The sequence below is a fragment of the Prionailurus bengalensis genome, chromosome D1, assembly GCF_016509475.1.
Source record: "Prionailurus bengalensis isolate Pbe53 chromosome D1, Fcat_Pben_1.1_paternal_pri, whole genome shotgun sequence".
Classification (NCBI taxonomy): Eukaryota; Metazoa; Chordata; class Mammalia; order Carnivora; family Felidae; genus Prionailurus; species Prionailurus bengalensis.
The window spans coordinates 73,776,120-73,798,924 of record NC_057346.1 but is presented as its reverse complement, the minus strand read 5'-3'; the positions used below and the strand labels follow the sequence as shown (position 1 = coordinate 73,798,924).

Genomic DNA, 22,805 nt, shown 5'->3' with positions numbered 1-22,805 from the left:
AATTGGTTACTTATTGAAATGACAGTATTTTGGATAATTGGATTAAATATATTATTAATAATTTCATCTGTTTCTTTTCATTAATGTAGTTGTAAAAATTTTTTAATTCAGTATGTGGCTTGCATTCCACTCCTGTGGAATAGTGCTGTGCTGCTCTACCCTAATCTCACCCAACACCTGGACATTCCTACATTTTCTCTTTTTAACAAAGTTGTATAGTGCCTAATACCAAAGTGCTTGGTTATTTTTGTTAGATTAATTTTTTCCCTCCGTGAATCACAGAGATAGGAGAATGTTATCTTGTCTACTGGGGTTTTTCCTTTTAGAAGAGATGAAGCTCCTCTCCTATTTTTATTTTTTTTTAAATTTTATTTAAGATTTTTACTTTTTTAAGTAATCTCTACACCCAATGTGGGACTTGAACTAACAATCCTGAGATCAAGAGTTAGTTGTATGCTCCACCGACTGAGCCAGTCAAGCACCCCTCCTCTTCTATTTTTAGTTTTCTGTTGCCATCTCCTACTCCCAGTTTCCAAAATAATTTTTTCTGCCACCGCTTGTTTATTCTGAACTCAGCCATGTGATTTTTCAGTTTTAGTTGAATTATTAATAAATAAGCCCTTTTAGGGACACCTGGGTGGCTCAGTCAGTTAAGCGTCCAACTTCAGCTCAGGTCATGGTCTTGTGGTTCATGAGTTCGGGCCCTGTGTCAGGCTCTGTGCTGACAGCTCAGAGCCTGGAGCCTGCTTCCGATGCTGTGTCTCTGTTTCTGTTTGCCCCCACCCAGCTCCCCCCACTCAAAAATAAATAAACTTAAAAAAAAAAAAAAAAAAGCCCTTTTAGTCTGGTTTTTTGTTTGTTGCAGAATTTGAGCTTCTTTTTGATAAAGACAATGGTGTCTTACGTTTCCCAGTCTTTGAGGCATTCATTCAACAACTACAGTAGAAGTCTGAGAGTGAATTCATAACCTCAGTGAAATAAGTTTGCTAGTCATGTGGTGAGAATAAATTAATAAAATGGCACATTATTAAATAGCAGTATTAATCACTTCATGATAGAATTAAACAAAACAGTAAAATCTATTTATTAATGCAGAGAGAAATAACCATAGCCTTGAGGAAGAAGTTGGTATTTATAATAGATAAGGTATGTTTAGACACTTATTTCAGATAACTATTAACATAAAAATATATTGTAGTGAATTAGCACTGCCTGGATTTGAGTCCTGATCTCATCACTTGCTAGCTACTGTGAACTTGGGCAGATTTATATAATTTGTATGAAAGTTTTTCATTTGTATGTAGGGATAATAGTAGCTACTTAATATAATTTGTGAAGATTAAATTAGTTAATATATTGCTTTTAGCAGTGTTTGGCAGCAAGTATCTACATATTTCTATCTGTAGGTATGTATAGATATGTAGATACTTGCCACAGTTTTAACAAATATTTTCCATGGTTATTGCAGTGTTGACATTATTATTTTTAATGGTAGCACAGTATTCAGTTGGGTACCATAATTTATTTTTCTTTGAGATTCACTTTCATTTTAGTGGAGAAATATTTGCATGGTTGAACTCAAATCATTGTTTCTCTGTTTTCTTATGTATCTTGAATTTTAAGATCAGAAAGCATTTAGATGGGTAGGAGGACTGGTTTTATTTTTTTCTGAGATTTAAATTTAAATTGTAAATGAATGTCTACCACAGAAGAAGCCAAGAGCTTTTAAATTAATTCTTTTGGATCTGCAAATGGTATCCCAAAGTTTAACTGAATAGTTTAATTGCCCTCTTTTGAACAATTTAAAGTAGCTACAGCCTTGTGATCATCACTGGATTACTCTATGTTGGAAAATTTTTGGCAGATGGTATACAATCATCATTCAAAAACTAGTTATATTGTCTTTTCCAGCTTGAATTAGGAGAACATTAGCATTAAAGTTTGTATTTTGAATTAGCATGTGGAAAAGTTGTTTCCTGATAAATGTTTGTCATCAAATGAAGTTTTGATTTTAAAAAATTAATGGAGCATGTCAGTGTAGCAGCCTCAGAAAAATAGCTGAAGCACTGGGTTACTTTTGGACAGTCTTTCAAATCCTTTATTACCATTTGAGTGTACATGCATGATAATTTTTTGGAAAGCTAAAATATGGTAATTCAGCTGTTAACAGTTCACTTTTACTGCTTAGACTTGAATTTAGTTTAGCATGTGCTGCTTTGGGTTGATACTAGGGATAGAGCAAGTAAATGAATTGATATGAAAAATACCACATTTACTGTTAAAATATTTTTCAAGCTATTTATTTTATACCTTTGTTAGTAAATAAGAGGTAACATTAATTTAAAATACTTGGAGTAAGTGTGTTTTCTGTTGAATAAACTGTATCTCAAACTCACTTAAAAAATCCAGATTTCCTCTTTCAGAACAATGTCCTATCATTACCAAATATGGTAGCTAGGAAAGTACTTAAATAAATAGGCATTTGCTTGTGGAAAATGAATTGCAAGTCAGTATCGTTTTCTCTTTGCAAAATATTCTAATCCATTCGATTTTGTGAAAAATGGACTGTGTTGTGGTGTTCAGTAATAGGCAGTTAAACTTGATTTATTTCTCCCACCATATATCCAGTCATGTGCCATCCAAAATCTCATCTTCAAAACTGATAGCTCTTATTCCATTCTTTAAAATATGTGGTCATTAAATTAAACTCTGTATTTATTAAGCAGGGTGGTTTTAAATGTTGTGGGGCAGAAGAAAAGGAAAACAAAGTAGGTCTCTGCACTTAAGCTTATTCTAGTCTGTTGGGTAGACATACAAATCATAAATTTTTTTTAATGTTTATTTATTTTTGACAGAAAGAGAGAGAGAGAGAGAGACATGGAGCATGAGTGGGGGAGGGGCAGAGAGAGAGGGAGACACAGAATCCGAAGCAGGCTCCAGGCTCTGAGCTGTCAGCACAGAGCCTGATGTGGGGCTCGAACCCACAGACCACGAGATCATGACCTGAGCTGAAGTCAGTCGCTCAACTGACTGAGCCACCCAGGTGCCCTTGTAGACATACAAATTACAGATTCTGTGTTAAGTTTTTAGTTGTTACTGGAGAAAGTAATGTTAAACCAGCTTAAGCAAAGAGGAATTTATTGGCTTACATAAATGAAAAGACTAGCCTTGGACAAGGGTTGGATCCAGACACTTAATGTAATATTCAGAATCTGTTTCATTTTACTTATCATACATAGCTCTGCTCTTTTCTGGCTTCGGTCCATTCTCAGGCAGCATCTCCTTCAGTGGTGGCAAAGATGGCCACAGCAGTGCCAGGCTTACATCCCATAAGTTCAGCAACTTCAGTGATGGGCTTCCTTTCTAAATAGTTTCAGAAGTTTTGGGATTAAGTCTATTTGGCCAGACTTGGATCCTTTGGTGTGGTTGGGAGTGGGAGATGGGGGAGTAAGGATGTTCCAGCCCTATTTGAACTAGATGGAACAAAAGGGAGATGACTAAGTTCTAAAAAAGAAGATACAGATTTCTGCCTACTAGAAGAAAGGATACTGAGGGGGCAAAAACAGCATAGTCTATAAAAATGAATAAAATTTTTATTTGAGCTAAAATAGTTTTTTTTTTTTCAGTGTTTATTTTTGAGAGAGTACAAGGAGGGGAGGGGCAGAGAGAGGGGGACAGAGGATCCAAAGTGGCTTTCCACTGACAGGCTGACAGCAGTGAGCCCAAAGTGGGCAAACTTATAAACCACAAGATCATGACCTGAGCCGAAGTCAGGAGCTCAACTGACTGAGCCATCCAGGCGCCCCTAAAAAAATGGTTTCTAATAGGAGCTACTTAAGAAAAGCTTCAGACAGGTGGCTGTATTTGATTTGGGCCCTGAAGGATAAGTATGATTTTTCCAAGGCAGAATGAGTATAAGAAAGGACTTTCTAGGTCACTCATCTGAGAAGTTTGGCAGTGAAAGGAGAGAATTAAAATGGAAGCTATTGGAGTCTAAAGAGGAATGTTAAGACTCTTTTCCACCTCGGTATGGAGAAAACTTGAGCATTCTTATGGCAAAGGAGCAGAAGCAAATTAATAATGCAAAGAAGGCAATCACTGATAAATAGGAGAATTCAGTGAGAATTACGATATAAGTAGAAGGCGTCAGAGTTAGGCAGGAAAAGGGAACTTCATTCTCTGAGGACACGTGAAATAAGGTGGGTAGTGGTGGCTGTGAAGTTAAAACAAACTTGCTGTTAAATTAGTAAGTGGCTACAGTCTTGCTTTCTAAAAGTAAGGAGAAAAGGTTGATCAGTTATCTATTGCTATGTAACCATTCCAGAATGATTTTGTGGGTTAGCAATTTGGCTTGAACTCGGGCTGGGTGGTTTCTTCTGCTGGTCTTGCCTTCAGTCATTATTGTAACTGGTCATTTGAACTGTGGATGGGTGGTCTTAAGGTGGTGGCTTTACTCCTTTGGTTGGTGATGACTGTTGGCTGGGCCTTTTTCTCCTTGTGCTCTCTCATCGTCTGTGAGCATTCACAGGGCAGTGGCTGCACTCAAAACAGGAAGAGCTGAAGCAGTTAGGCTCTTATGAACTTAGAACTCCCAGTGTCACTTCTTTCACATTGTATCTGTCAAAGCAAGTCACAGAGCCAGCTCAGATCAAGTGGAGAAATAGGCCCCACCTCTGTATGTGAGGAGAAGCAAAGTGACTTTATAAAGAGTGTATCCTGGAATCAGAGGAATTTGTACCTCTCACTGTTCATCTAACATTTTGTGAAAATTTTTAGTCATGTAGCCAAGTTGAAAGGATTTCAGAGTGAATACCCATATGCCTACCAACTAGATTGTATTATTAATATTTTCCTGTACTTGCTTTATCACGTATTTATCCATCTATCAGATACTCAATTTATATTATTTTTGTATATATTCAGAGTAAATTGTAGACATCAATACTTTCGTCTAAGTACTTCATGTATATTTAGTAGGAGTCTATTTGTTCATAGTTTTTTCTTAACATGAAATGTTTACGGACAATGAAGTATACAAATTTTAAGTGTACATTGTGCCTAGTTTTGCATTCTACCACAGAAGGGAAAAATTTGAAAAGATTTTCAGTGAAATGCCTCAGAAGTTCAACTATAGTTGTATAAAAGAATTGCAAAGAGTGACTTCCTTCAGTATCTTGATGTCCTCGTCACTAATAATTTTTTATTTAGTATTACCTCAACATTTAGGATTTTCATTTGTGTTACATTAAAAAAAATGTTTTTTAATGTTTTTTTTTAGAGAGAGAGAGAGAGAGGGACAGGAGTGCGAGTGGGGGAGGGGCAGGGAGGGAGGAAAACACAGAATCTTAAGCAGGCTCCAGCCTCTGAGCTGTTAGCACAGAGCCTGATGCAGGGCTCCAACCTCCAAACTGCGAGATCATGACCTGAGCCAAAGTTGGATGCTTAACTGACTGAGCCATCCAGGTGCCCCTCATTTGTGTTACATTAGTTTCAATTCACTTGGGGTGTTTCCCTACCTCTATCATTAAACTTTTATTTCGCATATACTATGGACAAGCACTGTGCTAGAAAAAGGATGTAAGTAGGAGCTCTCCTCATTTCTAGGTAGTCAAACTAAAATCTTGAATCAGATTAGATTAATAATAGATGTCATTTATTTAATGCCTCTGCCTAAGGCCAGTGATAAACACTTTTTAGTTGCATTGTTTCATTTAATCCTTATAATTTAAGAGTTAGATACTTTTTCATTTTATTTTATTTTATTATTTATTTATTTTTAAAATTTACATCCAAGTTAATTAGCATATAGTGCAACAATGATTTCAGGGGTAGATTCCTTAGTGCCCCTTACCCATTTAGCCCATCCCCCCTCTCACAACCCCTCCAGTAATCCTCTGTTCTCCATATTTAAGAGTCTCTTTTGTTTTGTCCGCCCCCCCCCTGTTTTTATATTATTTGTGCTTCCCTTCTCTGTGTTCATCTGTTCTGTGTCTTAAAGTCCTGATATGAGTGAAGTCATACTGTATTTGTCTTTCTCTAATTTTGCTTACCCTAATACCCTCTAGTTCCATCCATGTAGTTGCAAATGGCAAGATTTCATTCTTTTTGATTGCCGAATAATACTCCATTGTATATACCACATCTTCTTTATCCATTCATCTGTCGATAGACATTTGAGCTCTTTCCATACTTTGGCTATTGTCGATAGTGCTGCTATAAACATGGGGGTGCATGTGCCCCTTCGAAACAGCATACCTGTATCCCTTGGATAAATGCCTAGTAGTGCAGTTGCTGGGTTGTAGGGTAGTTCTATTTTTAATTTTTTGAGGAACCTCCATATTGTTTTCCAGAGTGACTGCACCAGTTTGCATTCCCACCAACAGTGCAGAAGAGATCCTCCTTCTCCGCATATTTGCCAACATCTCTTGTTGCCTGAGTTGTTCATGTTAGCCATTCTGACAGGTGTGAGGTGGTATTTCCTTGTAGTTTTGATTTGTATTTCCCTGATGATGACTAATGTTGAGCGTTTTTGATACTTTTTCATTTTATTTTATTTATTTATTTTTTTTAACGTTTATTTATTTTTGAGACAGAGAGAGACAGAGCATGAACAGGGGAGGGGCAGAGAGAGAGGGAGACACAGAATCCGAAACAGGCTCCAGGCTCCGAGCTGTCAGCACAGTGCCCGACGCGGGGCTCAAACTCACGGACCGCGAGATCATGACCTGAGCGAAGTCGGCCGCTTAACCGACTGAGCCACCCAGGCGCCCCAATACTTTTTCATTTTAAAAGTAAACTAAGGCATGTGGAAAAGTTTGACTTGCCCAAGCACTTACAGCTTCATGAATCAAGCTGATGTGACTCCAGAACCCAGAATTAACTCCTGAATTATAATGATTAGAAGCAAGAAATGTGCCTTATTTTACACAGTAGGTAACTAACCCTTTAATTGGTCATCTTGCTTCATAGGGTAATTTTAATCTTACTTGTGCTTAAGTAGAAGATTAAATTTTTACAAGCTGATCATTGAGAAAGTTTAATAAACTGTTTTTCTAGTTTATGAGTAAATATTTTAGCAATTTGAAAAAGGAGAAATTTTAGTGTTATAATTTTTTTAAATTGAACTCTGCCCAATGTAGGGCTTGAACTCACAACCCCGAGATCAAGAGTTGCATGCTCTACCAACTGAGCCAGTCAGGCACTCTAGTATTATAGCTAATGATTTAACTGCAGATAATCAGATAGATGCGTGGTCAAAACTGTGTGACAAATTCAGCCATAAATTTAACCTTTAAATGGAGTACTGCAGTTTTTTATAGCTTTAACACTTTCATTATTCTGATCTGTTATGTCAGTTGTTCTAGATTATAAACCCTTAATCAATTTTTCATATGATGCTTTTTTTCAACTTTTTTTTTTTTTTTTTTTTTTATTTATTTTTGGGACAGAGAGAGACAGAGCATGAACGGGGGAGGGGCAGAGAGAGAGGGAGACCCAGAACCGGAAACAGGCTCCAGGCTCCGAGCCATCAGCCCAGAGCCCGACGCGGGGCTCGAACTCACGGACCGCGAGATCGTGACCTGGCTGAAGTCGGAGGCTTAACCGACTGCGCCACCCAGGCGCCCCATCATATGATGCTTTTTAAAAAAATGTTTATTTTGAGAGTGAGAGTGCACATGCACGTGAGCAGGGTCGGGGCAGAGAGAGAGGGAGAGAGAGAATCCCAAGCAGGCTCCGTGCATAGCGTGATGTGGAACTCGATCTCAAGAAACGTTGAGATCATGACCTGAGCCAAAATCAAGAGTTGGTTGCTTAGCCAATTGAGCCACCCAGGAGCCCCTTATATGAGGTTTTGTTAGTAGTTCCTTGACTTTATTGACTAGGTATTGGATACTTTTATTGCTAATTGGCTTATGAACAATTTAACAAATAGCCAAAGATTGAAACCATTTCGACTTGCTATTTGCGTAACAGTAAACCATGTTCAAACTCATGAAAGTATGTGACTAACAAGGCATTTTGTGCCAAGAATCCTGCCAAAGTGCCATTAGTTAACAGCAGCCATTGTGACACCTGAAGTGAAAGGTTCTTGAGTTCATCCACCATGCTAGCTTTCCTGTTAGGTCAGGGAATGAGGTAAAGTTATATATGTCTAAGCATATCCCTTACCTCAGCAGTATATAAGATATTTATTTTTAAAGAGCAAAGAACATCTTATTTTTTTAAGTTTATTTATTTTGAGAGAGAGCAATTGGGAGTGGGAGAGGCGCAGAAAGAGGGGGAGACTGAGAATCCCAAGCAGCCTCTGCACTTCCAGCACAGAGCATGATGTGGGGCTCTACCTCACAACTATGAGATCATAACCTGAGCTGAAATCAAGAGTCAGACGCTTAACTGACTAAGCCACCTAGGCGTCCCTGAGATATTTTAAAAATGTTCCTTCACTCAGATTTCCCACAACTGTTCATTTTATTTTATTTTATAGTTTATTTGTAAGTGGCTTTAAATTCTAAGTCATATGAGTGGGTTACAAACAAAATAAATTTGTGTTTAAAAAATCTAATTGAGTGTTATGTTTATTTTTGTGTATAGGTCTTGCTATTTTGGAAGCTACAAGAAAAAAATAGATTAGGGGAGGTTTGGTCATGGCTCAGATATCCAACAATAATGGATTTAAGCAATGTTCATCACATCTGGAACCAACAAGAACAAAAGAAGTGGACAAAGAAGAAGCATTACAGATGGAAGCAGAGGCTTTAGCAAAACTGCAAAAGGATAGAGGAGTGACTGATAATCAGAAAGCCTTTGAGTTATCAAGCAACACCAGACAAAAAGCACAAGTTTATAACAAACAGGATTATGATCTCATGGTGTTTCCTGAATCTGACACCCAAAAAAGAGCAGTAGATATTGATGTAGAAAAGCTCACGCAAGCTGAACTTGAGAAACTATTGCTTGATGAAAATTTCGAAACTAGGAAAACACCTGTCTTGCCAGTTACTCCTGTTCTGAGCCCTTCGTTTTCAGCACAGGTCTATCTTAGACCTACTATTCAGAGAGGACAGTGGCCACCTAGGTTATCAGGGCCTTCCACATATACTTTACCTTCTATTTATCAGTCAACTTACAGCAGTAAACAGACTGTATTCCAAAATGGCTTCAGTCCAAGAATGCCTGCTTTTCCATCCACAGAACCTATATATTTAAGCTTTCCAGGACAGTCTCCATATTTTTCATATCCTTTGACACCTGCCACACCCTTTCATCCACAAGGAAGCTTACCTATCTATCATCCAGTAGTCAGTCCTGACATGGCAAAGCTGTTTGACAAAATAGCTAGTACATCAGAATTTTTAAAAAATGGAAAAGCGAGGACTGACTTGGAGATCAAACATTCAAAAGCTACAGTCAACAATTTACAGGTATCTCCAAAGTCTGAAGATATAAGTAAATTCGACTGGTTAGACTTGGATCCTCTAAGTAAACCTAAGGTGGAAAATGTGGAAGTGGTAGACCACGAGGAAGAGAAAAATATTCCAGGTTTACTAGCAGAGGATCCTTGGGATGCTGTTCTTCTTGAAGAGAGATCACCAGCAAGTTGTCACCTTGAAAGAAAGGTGAATGGAAAATCTCTTTCTGGGGCAACGGTAACAAGAAGCCTGTCTTTAAATATTCGAACAACTCAGTTTACAAAAGTCCAGGGCCAAATATCTCAGGTATAGTCTTTTCTTACTAACTTCTCAAATGTAGTAATATAACACAGAATTCATGTTTGCGTACATAATTTATTAGGTAAAAGAAATCTTTTTCATGTTGAATTTTGTTTTCTTTATTCCTAAATGTGCTGTGAATTTTAGATTGTGCGGTAAAGGATGAAATGTGTTTAGGTCAGTTGAACAATTACTTGCTATTAATAGATTTTTTTCTAGGATTATAAATTAAACTCTAATCAAGGATCTGGCTGTTACTGATAGGTATTTAAGATGATTTTTATCTCTTCATGTCTTCTCATTATATACGGTCCTACTTTCTCTTCATTATCTTTTATTTTCCAGGTTAAACCAGTAATTTTGGTTTTTAACCCCATTATGGAAAGTTTTCCATATATTTTGTTTTTAACCATAAGTGAATGGAAGGAAAGGAAGGAAACCCCATAAAAGTCATTAAAGGACTCTCTCCACACCTATATTGATTAAAATGAAAAATGTGGTATAGTTGCTGAGTTCATATTGTCTTACTATCTGTAAAAACTAGTTAAGGGTAGCTGGAACAGGATGTCTTCCCTCAGATGAGAGGCAGCAGGATTTAGATTTTTCCTTTCCAAATACAGTATATCATTGCAGGTTTCTATTTTGCTCTTGTAATATCTGTGGGTCTTGGGAATGTTTAAGTTTCATTCTCCCCTTAATGGGAATTACATCATTCAGCTAATTAGACAAGCACTTAGTTACTCTTTAGGTGCTGGGAATCAACTAGCCTTTGGGGAAGGAGAAGCAAATTTTGCATGATTTTGAATGGGTGTATGTTGAATTGCGACTTTAAAAGCCATTTTGGAGAAAGAAGCAGGTAGTAAGAAGGCTTGGAAACACAGATGAGATTTTTGGATGACATTATCAGAAAAGAGAAAAATCTTAACTAATGGAATGTTTTATAAGTGGATTTTGACTACAGTTCACTAAGGATATGTTATTTTAAGCTTTTCAGTATTTACAAATTTAGTCACATAATCTCTTAATACTTTCAATTAAAAAATCACAAGTTAATTGTATATTTTAAATTGATATCCTAAATATAACATCAAATTATTTTCTCTTAATATCTCTGTCATATTGTTGAGGGTTTTCTTTTTGTTTTTACAAAATAACAGTCATTGGGCACTTGGATGGCTCAGTCGGTTGAGCGTCTGACTTTAGCTCAGGTCATGATCTCATGCTTTGAGTTCGAGCCCCACATTGGGCTTTCTCCCCAATGCAGAGCCTGCCTCAGATCCTTTGTCCCCCTCTCTCTGTCCATCCCCTGCTTGTGTTCTCTCAAAAATAAATAAACATTAAAAAAAAAAAACAAACCAAAATAACAGTCATTTGCTAAAGTATTTAAAAGGAGATGGAGAAACTAAGCCATGAGTCATCCACCAAAAAAAAAAAAACAAACAAACCAAAAACAAAAAAGAAGATGGGGTGGGGGAAATATACCAAAAAGAACTGATAATTGTATATTTAGCTTTCTGAGGCACTACTCAACTTTCCCATAGTGGCTGCACCATTTTACATCCTATCAGCAATGTGTGAGAGTTCTAGTTTCTCCATATCCTTGCCAACACTTGTGATTTTCCATTTTCTGGATTATCGCCATCCTGATGGATGTGAAACAGTATCACTATGGTTTTGATTTACATTTCCTGATGACTAATGATGATGAGTATCTTTTCATGTGCTTAATTGGCCATTTATCTTTTTTGGAGAAAATGTCTGTTTAAGTCATTTGCTCGTTCTAAAAATTGGATTGTTCATAGCAGCTTTACTCATAATAGCTCCAAAGTAGAAACAACCCAAATACCTCATCAACTGATGAATGGGTAAACCAAAGTGGTATGTTCATACAGTGGAATATTACCCACAAAAAAGTGAAGTCCTGATATATGTTACAACATGGATGAACTTTAAAAACATAAATGAAAGAAGCCAGGCACAAAAGACCATGTTTTGTATGATTCATTTTATATATGTCCAGAAATGGCAAATCCATAGAGAAAGAAAGCAGATCAGTGTTTTCCAGGGGTCAGGGAAGGAAAGAATGGGAATGATTGTTTAATTGTTACTGGGGTTTTGGGGAGGATGATGAAAATGCTCTAGAATTAGACCATTTCAGTCTTCTTACCATAGTGGTGATGACCACACAGCATTGTGAATGTATTGAAAGCCAGTGAATTTTATGTTCTGTGAATTTTACCTTAATTAAAAAATATATTAAAGGCACTAGTTCACCTGATCCATCCTGCTCAGGCCAGACCACTGCTGGATTCACATTTGAATCAGTGTTCCAATGGAGAGATCCCTCCCCAAACATGGGTCTCCTTTTTATAGGCAAAGCATGACAGCATGAGGGGATGGTGTCTGACACTATGCAGTCTGGATTAGGGAAATCAGCTGTTTCAGGAGTTGTTTGGGAAGGGCAACTGCCTAGAAATTGGAAATCTCAGGAGCTATGGAAATTTGCAGTTTTTGCTATCAGAAAAAAGGCAGCACCTGGTCCTATAGGGAGCTAAGTGTAGGCTCAGTCCTCCCATTGGTAGAAGAGAGAGTCCCTGACTGTCCATACAACCCATCCAGGTCACTTTTAAATACTCCTGCTCCTTGCATCACACTTTTGTATGTATGTATTCACATCTTTACAATATATGCATTGTGACCACAATACATAGACTATCTTGAATTTGATCAAATATTTATAAATGACTGGTTTATTTTCTATCTGTGTGTCTCAAATTCTAATTTTCTCAGCGTCAAAAAGTCATTTATCCACTAAGGGAAACATTATTCCAAGTGAGCTGAGATTACCATTTTAGGTGAATTGTGGTTATTATATTAGATAAGTTGAGGTTTCTGGATCAACTGGAGTTATTTACTGTCCATTGATCCTGGATCAGAACTCAGAACCTGAGAGCTGCATTCTTTTTATCTATGTGTAGATATTCAAACTGAACTTTTTTTTCTTTTCTTATAATGGTCACTGAGACAGTAGAGAGTTCCTAAGAATCCTATGAGGACAGAGCAACCCATACCTATTTTACAATTGAGGAAATGTGAAGAAATTTAGGAATTCTTAATTTTTCATATAATAATTGTATTGTAAGTTAAATGAGCTCTTATATTTTAGAGATGTATACTGAAGAATTTGTAAATGAAATGTAATAAATTATAGTTTTAATAGAAGGAAGAGCTGGGGATAGGTGCTTCTATATGCAACAAGATTGGCTATATGTTGATAATTATTGAAGCTGTGATGGATACATGGGTGTTCATTATATTATTTTTTCTACTTTTGTATGTCTGAAAATTTCCACAATACATTAGAGGTTAGGAAGAAGACCACAGAACTATTTGTAAGAAGAAAAGCTGATGTTCAGACCCATGATGTGACTCTAAAATCACTTCCCCCACTCCATCCCTTTAGTGATAGAACATGCTATTTTGGAAGTAATAAGTTCCCTGTCAAACATGGGTTAAATAATTGGCTTCCCGAACTTAGTTGTATGTCACTGTGCCCTGAAGAGGAGTTTAGGCTTCTTCAGTCCTGATATTGTGTGTTTGGGGGTGGGAATAAGTGGTGAGATTTTGGAATTTGAGGGAAAAGATGACTTAAAAACATTTTTTTTTTTCCTTCTTTAAGTGATTTTGATGCAGCTAACCTGCTCCCTTGGACTAGCATTTGGAACCTTTTGACTAGATGACTTTAAAGTTAGTTTCTCTGTATTTCAGAAGCCTGTGAAATTGGGAAGGTGACAAGACAAATAGCAAAACAAAAATTAAGTACCCTGGAAACCGTTTCTTCACAACTTAAGTTGCTTTTGCTACAAAATCCTGCTTCCTTTTCTTTCCTTTTTTCCGTCTTTAGACTGGTCACTTACAGTTCTACTGATATTTTCTCCACCCTTTCCTTTGGTGAGGACAGGGCTGTGATACCCACATGCCTTTCTTTCATTGCTCCCTGCATACATCTTTTCCTCCTTATTTTTAATATTTGTCATAGTACCATCTGCTGTTAAGACATCTAATGCCATTCTATTTTGTAGAACTGCTTTACGCATATGGGTCATTTCAACATTTAATAATGTAATGCTATTTTCAGAGTCATTTAAGGCCTTATTTGTGTATTTATCAAGGGCCTTCTTGTGCTGTATGACATTTTGAGCTGAAGCGTTGATCAGTAATGGCCTCAGTAGTTTTCATTAAACTAATATTTGCATAGCCAGCCTTTCTTTGTCTTCTTTCTATAAAACTACTGTATGGAAACCAACTATCGGTGTTACCTATTGCTAGATCTGGATGGTGGAATAGACTAGTTCTAGTCATATTCAAACATAATAGCATAGTCTGGTCCAGGTATGACAGATGCCAGATTTAGGGTTTGACAGGTTTTGAGAACAGTGTCAGGGGAGTATAAAAGTATAACTTGATATTTAGTTATCCCCTGTCATCCATTGATGACCTTTAGTTTCTGAAATTCTTTGAACCTGATGAGAGGTTGTCACAGTCAATAGCTTTCCCTTTGGAAGTTTAGATGCTTCTACTGATAGTGCAGTAGCTGCTACTGCTCCTAAAGGCAAGGTGGCCATCCTTGGGCTACATTGTCAATGGATTTGGAAAAATATCCTGCAGGTTTCAATTAATGCCCTAGTTTTCATGTTAGGGGCTAAGGCGTGGCTTCTTTTTTCAGCAAGGAATAGAGTAAATAAATGGCTTTTCTAAGTTTGGTAGAGGTAGAGCTAGTAGAGGGTAGTTTAATTTTTAGTTGTTGAAAGATCCCCTGTTGTTCTTTATCCCATTTTGAAGGCTCTTTATCTGGTCCTCTAGTGGCTTCATATAGAAATTTGGCTAGGACTCCAAACTCTGGGATCTGTAGGTGGCAAAATCTAGGTATTCCTGTAAAGGTTTGGAGTTGGTTTTATGTGACAGGAGGTTCCAATTCTATTATAGCTCTTTTTCTCTCGATTGGCAGGGAATGCTATCCAGTAGTTAATTCATATCCCATATTTCTGTTTAGAAGTTTGAGCCTTTTTAGACTGTTCTTGGTATCCTGTTTCTCTAAGAAAGTTTAGTACAACAATAGAATTATTGTCTGAGACCTCTTTCATGGAGCTTCATATTAAAATATCATCCACGTATTGTACTGTTATTCCCTGAGGCAGTGTAAGGTCTCTAAACTCTCTGCTGAGTGTATTGCCAGACAAATGGGGACTCTTGTCTAAATCCCTGTGGTAGGACTGTCCATGTAAGCTGGCATGCTTGATGTTCTCCTACTGGAGTCAATTCAAAGGTCAGTAGAGGCTGGACCTCTTCACTTAAGGGGATGCAAAAGGAGAAATGCTTTAAATCAAGCACTGTAAGCCATACACCTTTCTGTATTGCCTGAAGTTTGAGTCAGTACAGTATAAGGGTTTGTCACTCTAGGGTGAATAAGACTATAGCTTCATTTATTACTCTGAGGTCTTGTACCATTCTGTACTGGCCATTAGGTTTCTATTTAAAAAAACAAACAAACATTTTTAAAAATGTTTATTCATTTTGAGAGGGTGTGGGGGAGGGGGGAGGAGCAGAGAGCAAGAGAGAATCCCAAGCAGGCTCCATACTGTCAGCACAGAGCCTGACGCAAGACCCCATCTCACAAACCATGAGATCATGATCTAGCCAAAATCAAGAGTTGGACATTTAACCAACTGAGCAACCCAGGTGCCCCTTAAACATTTTATTTTTAAATTTTTTTAATGTTTTTTTATTTTTGACAGAGAGAGAGACAGCATGAGCAGGGGAGGGGCAGAGAGAGAGGGAGACACAGAATCCGAAGCAGGCTCCAGGCTCTGAGCTGTCAGCACAGAGCCCGACGCGGGGCTCGAACTCACAGACCGTGAGATCGCGACCTAAGCCGAAGTCAGACACTCAACCGACTAAGCCACCCAGGCGCCCCTAAACATTTTATTTTTAATCTCTGCACCCAACGTGGCACTCAAATTTACAACCCTAAGTTTAAGAGTTGTGTGCTCCACCAACTGGGCCAGCCAGGCACCCCTCTCCATTAGGCTTAACAGGCAAAATGGGAGTATTATAAGGGGACTGGCAAGGTTTAAGAATTTCATTTGTAAGAAATTTATCTATGAGTGGTTAGATTCCAGCCCTGACTTCTGTCTTAAGAGGATATTGTTTTCTGTGTGCAATAATAGCAAGATCCTTTAGAGCTGTTTTGATGGGATGGACTATTGCCTTCCCTGGGATATCATAATTCCAAATTTGGGGATCTACATGTTCCCAAATGTTAGGGGGAATTCCAGGTGGATGTCCAGTTTTTCTTCAGCCCTTAGAGAGGAGACCATCCTCCTGTCTAGTTAGTTTGAACTGGCTTCCCAACTTAAACATGAGGTCCCTTCCCAGTAGGGGAGTGGGACAGGAAGGCAGAACCAGAAAAGAATGGGTAATTACTTGGTCTCTATGTTTACAAGTTACAAGAAAAGTTTGTAAGCATGATTTAAGTTCTCCTTCTATTCTAGTAATTTTAGAAAGACAGGTCGCACTGGAGTGCTAAATAAGGACAGAGTGAGTGGCTTCTGTATCAATAAGAAAATCAATGAATTTAACTTACTCCCACATCCAGGGTAACATGGAGCTCAGCCATCGTTATGTTCAGGGGAGCCAGATCAATCTCAGGGCCTTGTCATGCTCTCTTCAGGTTGTTCCACTGGGTTGAAGTTTGAGGACTTAGGGCCATTTTTGCCAATTTGTGGTGAATGTCTGGTGCTGACTGGCTTATAAAATGCCTATTTAGGATAACCAGTCTTTCTGGTGTGGCTGAGTCTAAATTTATATATTTACCAATTTATTCTATTAAAAACCCCTAAAATAAGGCTGGATTTTCATCTTTTTTTTTTTTTTTCAACGTTTATTTATTTTTGGGACAGAGAGAGACAGAGCATGAACGGGGGAGGGGCAGAGAGAGAGGGAGACACAGAATCGGAAACAGGCTCCAGGCTCTGAGCCATCAGCCCAGAGCCTGACGCGGGGCTCAAACTCACGGACCGCGAGATCATGACCTGGCTGAAGTCGGACGCTTAACCGACTGCGCTACCCAGGCGCCCCTGGATTTTCATCATTTGCCTGGGTTACTTCCTTAATTTTATCAAAATTGACAGGTTTAGAAAATCCTCTTTTCATTCCCTCCAGTAAACACATGACCATATGGTCTCATCTTCCCCTGTCAGGTCTGTCCTTTTGGTAGTTCCAGTGAGGCTCGGCATTAGGAACAGTGAGTGTCTCCTCCTACTAGATAATGATTTCTATCCCTGGTCACCAGCTTATCTGCAAATTCTTGTGTCCCAGCCCAAATTTAGGCCTTTTCTTCTGGGGTACAACAGTGCATTAGAATAATATAGATACCCTGACAGGATAAATCAAATAGTAGAGACACCTGGTGAAATACATCTATAAACTTACATGGATCCTCTGAGTATCATCCTAGTTGTTTTATTTGTACCAGATCTGACATAGAAAATGGGACATGTACCTTAATTGTGCCCATTTCCCTGTTTGCTGCTTCCCAAAGTGGATACAGTCCTGCCTTAGTCTGAGTGTTTGATAGGTATGATGTTCTACTTCTAGTACATCCCACTGGGCTTGGAGCAGAAGGCTCCAAAGGTTTATATGGAGGGGGAGTTACTAAGGGTCTGGGCTCGCATGTGGGCTTATTGTGACTTTTTCTTCTGCTGATTGATTTGTCTGACTCAATTGGTTTCTTTGATTGAGTGGTCTATTTTATTTATTTATCTATTTATTTATTTTTAGATTTAACTGTGTGTTAAATATTTATTTTTTTAACTGTAGTTGGCACATTGTGTTCTGCATTTTTTAAAAGTCTATTTATTTTTGAGAGTGTATGGGGGGGAGGGGCAGAGAGAGGGGAAGAGAGAGGATCCCAAGCAGGCTTCACACTGTCAGTGTGGAGTCCTCTGTGGGTCTCGAACCCACAAACTGTGAGATCATGACCTGAGCCCAAATCAAGAGTCAGATGCTTAACTGACTGAGCCACCCAAGTGCCCCTTGGATGGTCTATTTAAACAATCATCATTTAAATATCTAGGGGCGCCTGGGTGGCTCAGTTGGTTAAGTGTCCAACTCGTGATTTCGGCTCACGTCATGATCTCAGGGTTCATGAGATCAAGCCCCGAGTTGGTTTCTGCGCTGTCAGCATGAAGCCTGCTTGGGATTCTCTCTCTTTCCCACTCTTTCTGCCCGTCCCCCACTTGCTCTCAAAATAAATAAACATTCAAAATAAAATAAAACCTCTAAAGGTGTGGGGGCCTGGAATCTTACCAGGCACATCCTACAAATCTCTCTTAGATTAGGATCCTGACTCAGTGTCATCAAGGTCTGGATGTAGGGCCCTTCAGTCCATTTCCCATGATGCCTGCATAAAAGGTCTAATTGATAAATAGTATTAAAGTTTAAGGACCTGTTAATGGGCCATTTTTCATCATCCTCCAGAGAATATTGAGGCCAGGCATTATTACAGAAGAAGATGAAGTACTTCTTTAAATCCTTTTGTCTAGGGGCACCTGGGTGGCTCAGTTGATTAGGCATATGACTTTGACTAGGTCATGATCTCAAGGCTTGTGAGTTCAAGCCTTAAGGCTGGCTCTGTGCTGACAGCTCAGAGCCTGGAGTCGGCTTTAGATTCTGTCTTTGTCTTCCTCTGCCCCTCCCCTGCTCACTCATCTCTCTCTCTCTCTCTCTCTCTCTCTCTCTCTCTCTCTCTCTCTCCCCCCCTCTCTCTCTCTCTCTCTCAAATATAAATATTAAAAAAAATTTTTTTTAATCCTTTTGTCTAAATTGACTCCAGTGTGCTAGGAGACAGCCCAAAGGGGTATCCTTTGGGGTTGAGGAAGTTGGTCCCATATTTAATTCCTATAAAAGAAGAGAGTACATTAACTAAGAGTCCATTACCAAAATCCCCCTTGGCTTCCAAATGGCATCCCATCAGGAATATTGCCAAAGGTTCCTGGGGTTCAGAGTGGCGGGAAGTATCCCTCATTCTCAGCCACTCTGACACCTTTGTGCCACTTGAAGCGTTGTTGGACCTTTCTTCACTTCCCTGCTGCATCCTAGGCTACAGTAGGTGACAGTGAATGGATAGAAATGCTGGAGAGATTGGGGCTGCCTCTTTCCATTTTGAAAGAGTTGATATATTTGGCAACCAATAATAATACCTTTGTTAGCATCTAGATCTAGTATCAATGGATGGAGTAGAGGTCTTGGCCTTTGTTAATATGGGGCAGCTATTTTATATCATGTTATGTGTCCTATATCTAAGTTAGAAGTACTTTCAATCTGAGGGCAGGACTGAAAACGCCAAACAGTCCATGGGGAAGGACAAATGAAAGACATGATAAAATGAAAATATGGAACTCCTGCCTAATCTGGGAAACTTTCACATGAGCTTTAGCCATAATCCAGTCCCAAGGGAGTGATCCTCCATTGGGTGAGTGCTCCACTGATCCCTTTCTGGAAGCACTCGATTAGATATATCTTGGATTTTATGCTTATCAAGGGATTACATCAGGTTTAGAAGGAAACCTTACATGGGAATCTTGAGATCGGTGGCTATCCTAACGACATATATGGCTGTCCCATGCCTAGGAAGAATACAAGTATTAAAAGAAAAGGTAAAACAGGGAGAGCCTGATTTCTGAGCCCAATGCCATTATGGCCAAAGTACTGGTGCCCAGCTGGGCGACAAGAGTTTGTCCCTTCCCGTAGTATAGCCACAAGCAAGAGGTTCTCTCCTAAGCACTCTGGCAAGACATGTTCTGAAGGGTCATACTATTCAGGACATCCCTGAAAAAGAAAAAGAACAGATGGGAAACAAAGACTAGGAGTAAAGATGACTTCTCAGGTTGTACCAGTGCTCTTGGATTCACTGTGTTGTCCTGTACGGGCCATCAAAAATGTTAGGACATCCTTGCACACAACAGTCCAAGAATTCTTGAGACATTTTATGATGCAATTTAGCAAGTTTATTAAGTAGCATGGGGACAGGACCTGTAGACAGAAAGAGCTGTACTTTTTGTTGTATGAAGCTGGTGGTGATATGCTGTGTGCTCAAGGGAGAGGGGACATGCAGGGAGTATTAGATCATAGAATTTCTACTAGTAAAACTACTTTTATAACATTTCTCTGGTGCTTATCATTCAATTCAATTCAATATTAACTATTGGTGAGATTTACAGTCAGTCATGAGACCCTTGTGTGTAGCAACCAGCATGTATTTGACCCTTAGCTTTCTGGACTAGGGTCTAGAAAAGGTGACCATTTTTCTGCTTCTGTCCCTCATTAGTTAGACTAAATGATTTCTGAGATTCCTTTCAGGAATAATATTTAAAGTTTGGAAAGTTCCCATGTAAGAGAAAGTGGACTTTTTTTTCTTTCTTTCTTTTAAAGTTTTGTATTTTGGACATAGTTCCTCAAACCAATTCATCAAGTGGAATAACTGAAAATCATAGTATTCCTGTAAAAAGAAAAAAAGATGAAATGTACTAAAAATTTCAATATATTAAGTATGTTACCATTGTGTTACATTAAGTAGTACTTTGTGCTGAATTTTAACAGACTAGTGGTAGCAAGTGCTGAAAGTTGAGATACAGAATAGCTTTACCTTAACTGTATGGAAAGGTTAAAATTAAGCAAATCCTGTTTATATTTTTCTTTTTTTTGTTTTGTTTTGTTTTTTTTCCAACGTTTATTTTATTTTTGGGACAGAGAGAGACAGAGCATGAACGGGGGAGGGGCAGAGAGAGAGGGAGACACAGAATCGGAAACAGGCTCCAGGCTCCAAGCCATCAGCCCAGAGCCCGACGCGGGGCTCGAACTCACGGACCGCGAGATCGTGACCTGGCTGAAGTCGGACGCTTAACCGACTGTGCCACCCAGGCGCCCCATATATTTTTCAATGTAAATTGAGAAATTCAATTTAGTAACTTAATTTTAACATCCATTGTTTCAGGTGTGCCTGGGTGGCTTAGTCAGTTAAGCGTCCAACTCTTGATTTCTGCTCAGGTCATGATCTCACGGTTCATGGATTTGAGCCCCCTATTGGGTTGTGCACTAACAGTGCAGAGCCTGCTTTGGATTCTCATTCTCTCTCTCTCTCTCTCTCTCTCTCTCTCTCTCTCTCTCTCTCTCTCTTCCTCCCCTGCTTATTCTCTCTTTCTCTCCCAAAATAAGTAAATAAACTTAAAAAAAAAAGTCCATTGTCCCAGAAAGTAGAACCAAGGACCAACTAGAAAGACAATTAAAAGGGGTGCCTGGGTGGCTTAGTTGGTTAAGTGTCTGACTTCAGCTCAGGTAATGATTTCATGGTCTGTGAGTTCGAGCCCCGTGTCAGACTCTGTGCTGACAGCTCGGAGCCTGGAGCCTGCTTCAGATTCTGCTGTGTCTCCCTCTCTCTGACCCTCTCCCGTTCATGCTCTGTCTTTCTCTGTCTCAAAAATAAACAAACATTAAAAAAAATTGTTTTTTAAAAAGAAAGAAAATTAAAGGAGGCTGACTTTATAGTTAAATATTGATAATAGAGCTTACAAATAGCCATTTAATAATGATGGTTCCTCTCAGGTTCTCAGTTCAGTGCACTATTATCTGAAGTCTTCAATCAGAGGTTTGGTGTGCACTTATTACAAATGCTATAAAATAATTTTTATATTCAAAGGAAAGTTCTAAGCCCGTGTATTAACACTAAGATTTCATCATTTTGTTTGTGTCCATGAAGATAAAGTTTGATTTGATTTAAGCCAAAAGGAGCAGGTGAACAGAGCAGTAATAATAGACTGACTTTGGAAGTCTGTGGCACAAACAGGCATGGAGCTTTTAATCTTTCACACACCATTTTATTTAAAAACTTTTCTCTAAGATTCATATCTTTTATTTGGAAGTAAGATTGCAGTGCCTGTTCTTTATAATTACTTTACATGCTCAAGTATTCATTTCCTGTAAGAATTTTATGCTTTGTGGTAAAAACTCAGAAGGGTGTTTTTCTTCTTACTCAGCAAGCTTACTTCCTGTTTCCTTCTAGTGTCTTTTGTTAATAATAATCTAAATACTTTAGTTCAAATTTTTTGTGACCAGTACCAGGAAAAGGCAGCATGGTATTTAAAACTGTTTTATGACAACTTAAGTTTAAATCAGACTAATAGCTATAAATTTAGCTACTTTGAACAGATTGCAGAGATTTTAGTCAAATTATTTTCATGGAACTTGTTTTGCAAAGTTCTGTGGATATTGTGGATATTGGCTCTTTTTAAAAGTTAATTGTATTAACATTATAAACATACATATCTTCATTGGCAGAATGTCTATCATTAATTTTAAAGAAGAGGGAAACTTGATGGGGCACCTGAGGGGCTCAGTCGGTCAAGTGTCCGACTTGGCTCAGGTCATGATCTCGTGGTTCATGAATTCGAGCCCTGCGTCTGGCTCTGTGCTGATAGCCTGGAGCCTGGAGCCCGCTTTGGATTCTGTCTCCCTCTCTCTCTGGCCTTTCCTTGCTTGTGCTCTGTTTCTCTCTCTCTTTGAAATATAAATAAACATCAAAAAAATTTTTTTAAATGAGGGAAACTTGAACAAGATGTGATTTTTCATTGTCTAGCTGAAGGTAATACAATATTTGAATAGCTTACTGAAGACTGTAAAATTTTGTAAAAATTCAAATAAGAAAGTGATTAACTTTGTTCTGAATAGTAACTGACATATATATGTGGGTGGGTGTGTGGGTGTGGGTGTGCGTGTATACACACACACCCACACACACACACCCACACCCACACCCACACCCACATATATCTTTAATGGTAAAGTACATTTATTGGAAATTTGTGCGTTCAGTCTAATTTCTGGGACAATAAAGCATGAACCTTGCATTTGTGTAGGTGTAAAGCTTTCCTATATTTTTATAACTGCTTTACAAAGTATGCACTGACAGTTTTGTGAATTATTTCAAACCTCCATCACTTTCCTTAATCCACCCATTCTACCTCCTCTGGTAGATGACCT

General features: G+C 38.5%; 1 protein-coding gene across 1 annotated transcript in view; it reads left to right on the top strand.

The window, feature by feature from the left end:
• Positions 1-22,805, top strand: part of PIK3C2A (phosphatidylinositol-4-phosphate 3-kinase catalytic subunit type 2 alpha) — a 126,039-nt gene that overhangs the window by 18,926 nt on the left and 84,308 nt on the right. Inside the window, exon 2 of the mRNA XM_043582344.1 lies at positions 8,593-9,716. Within this exon, the coding sequence (XP_043438279.1) occupies positions 8,646-9,716 (1,071 nt within the window). The 5' untranslated portion in view covers positions 8,593-8,645. The remainder of the gene's footprint in view (positions 1-8,592; positions 9,717-22,805) is intronic.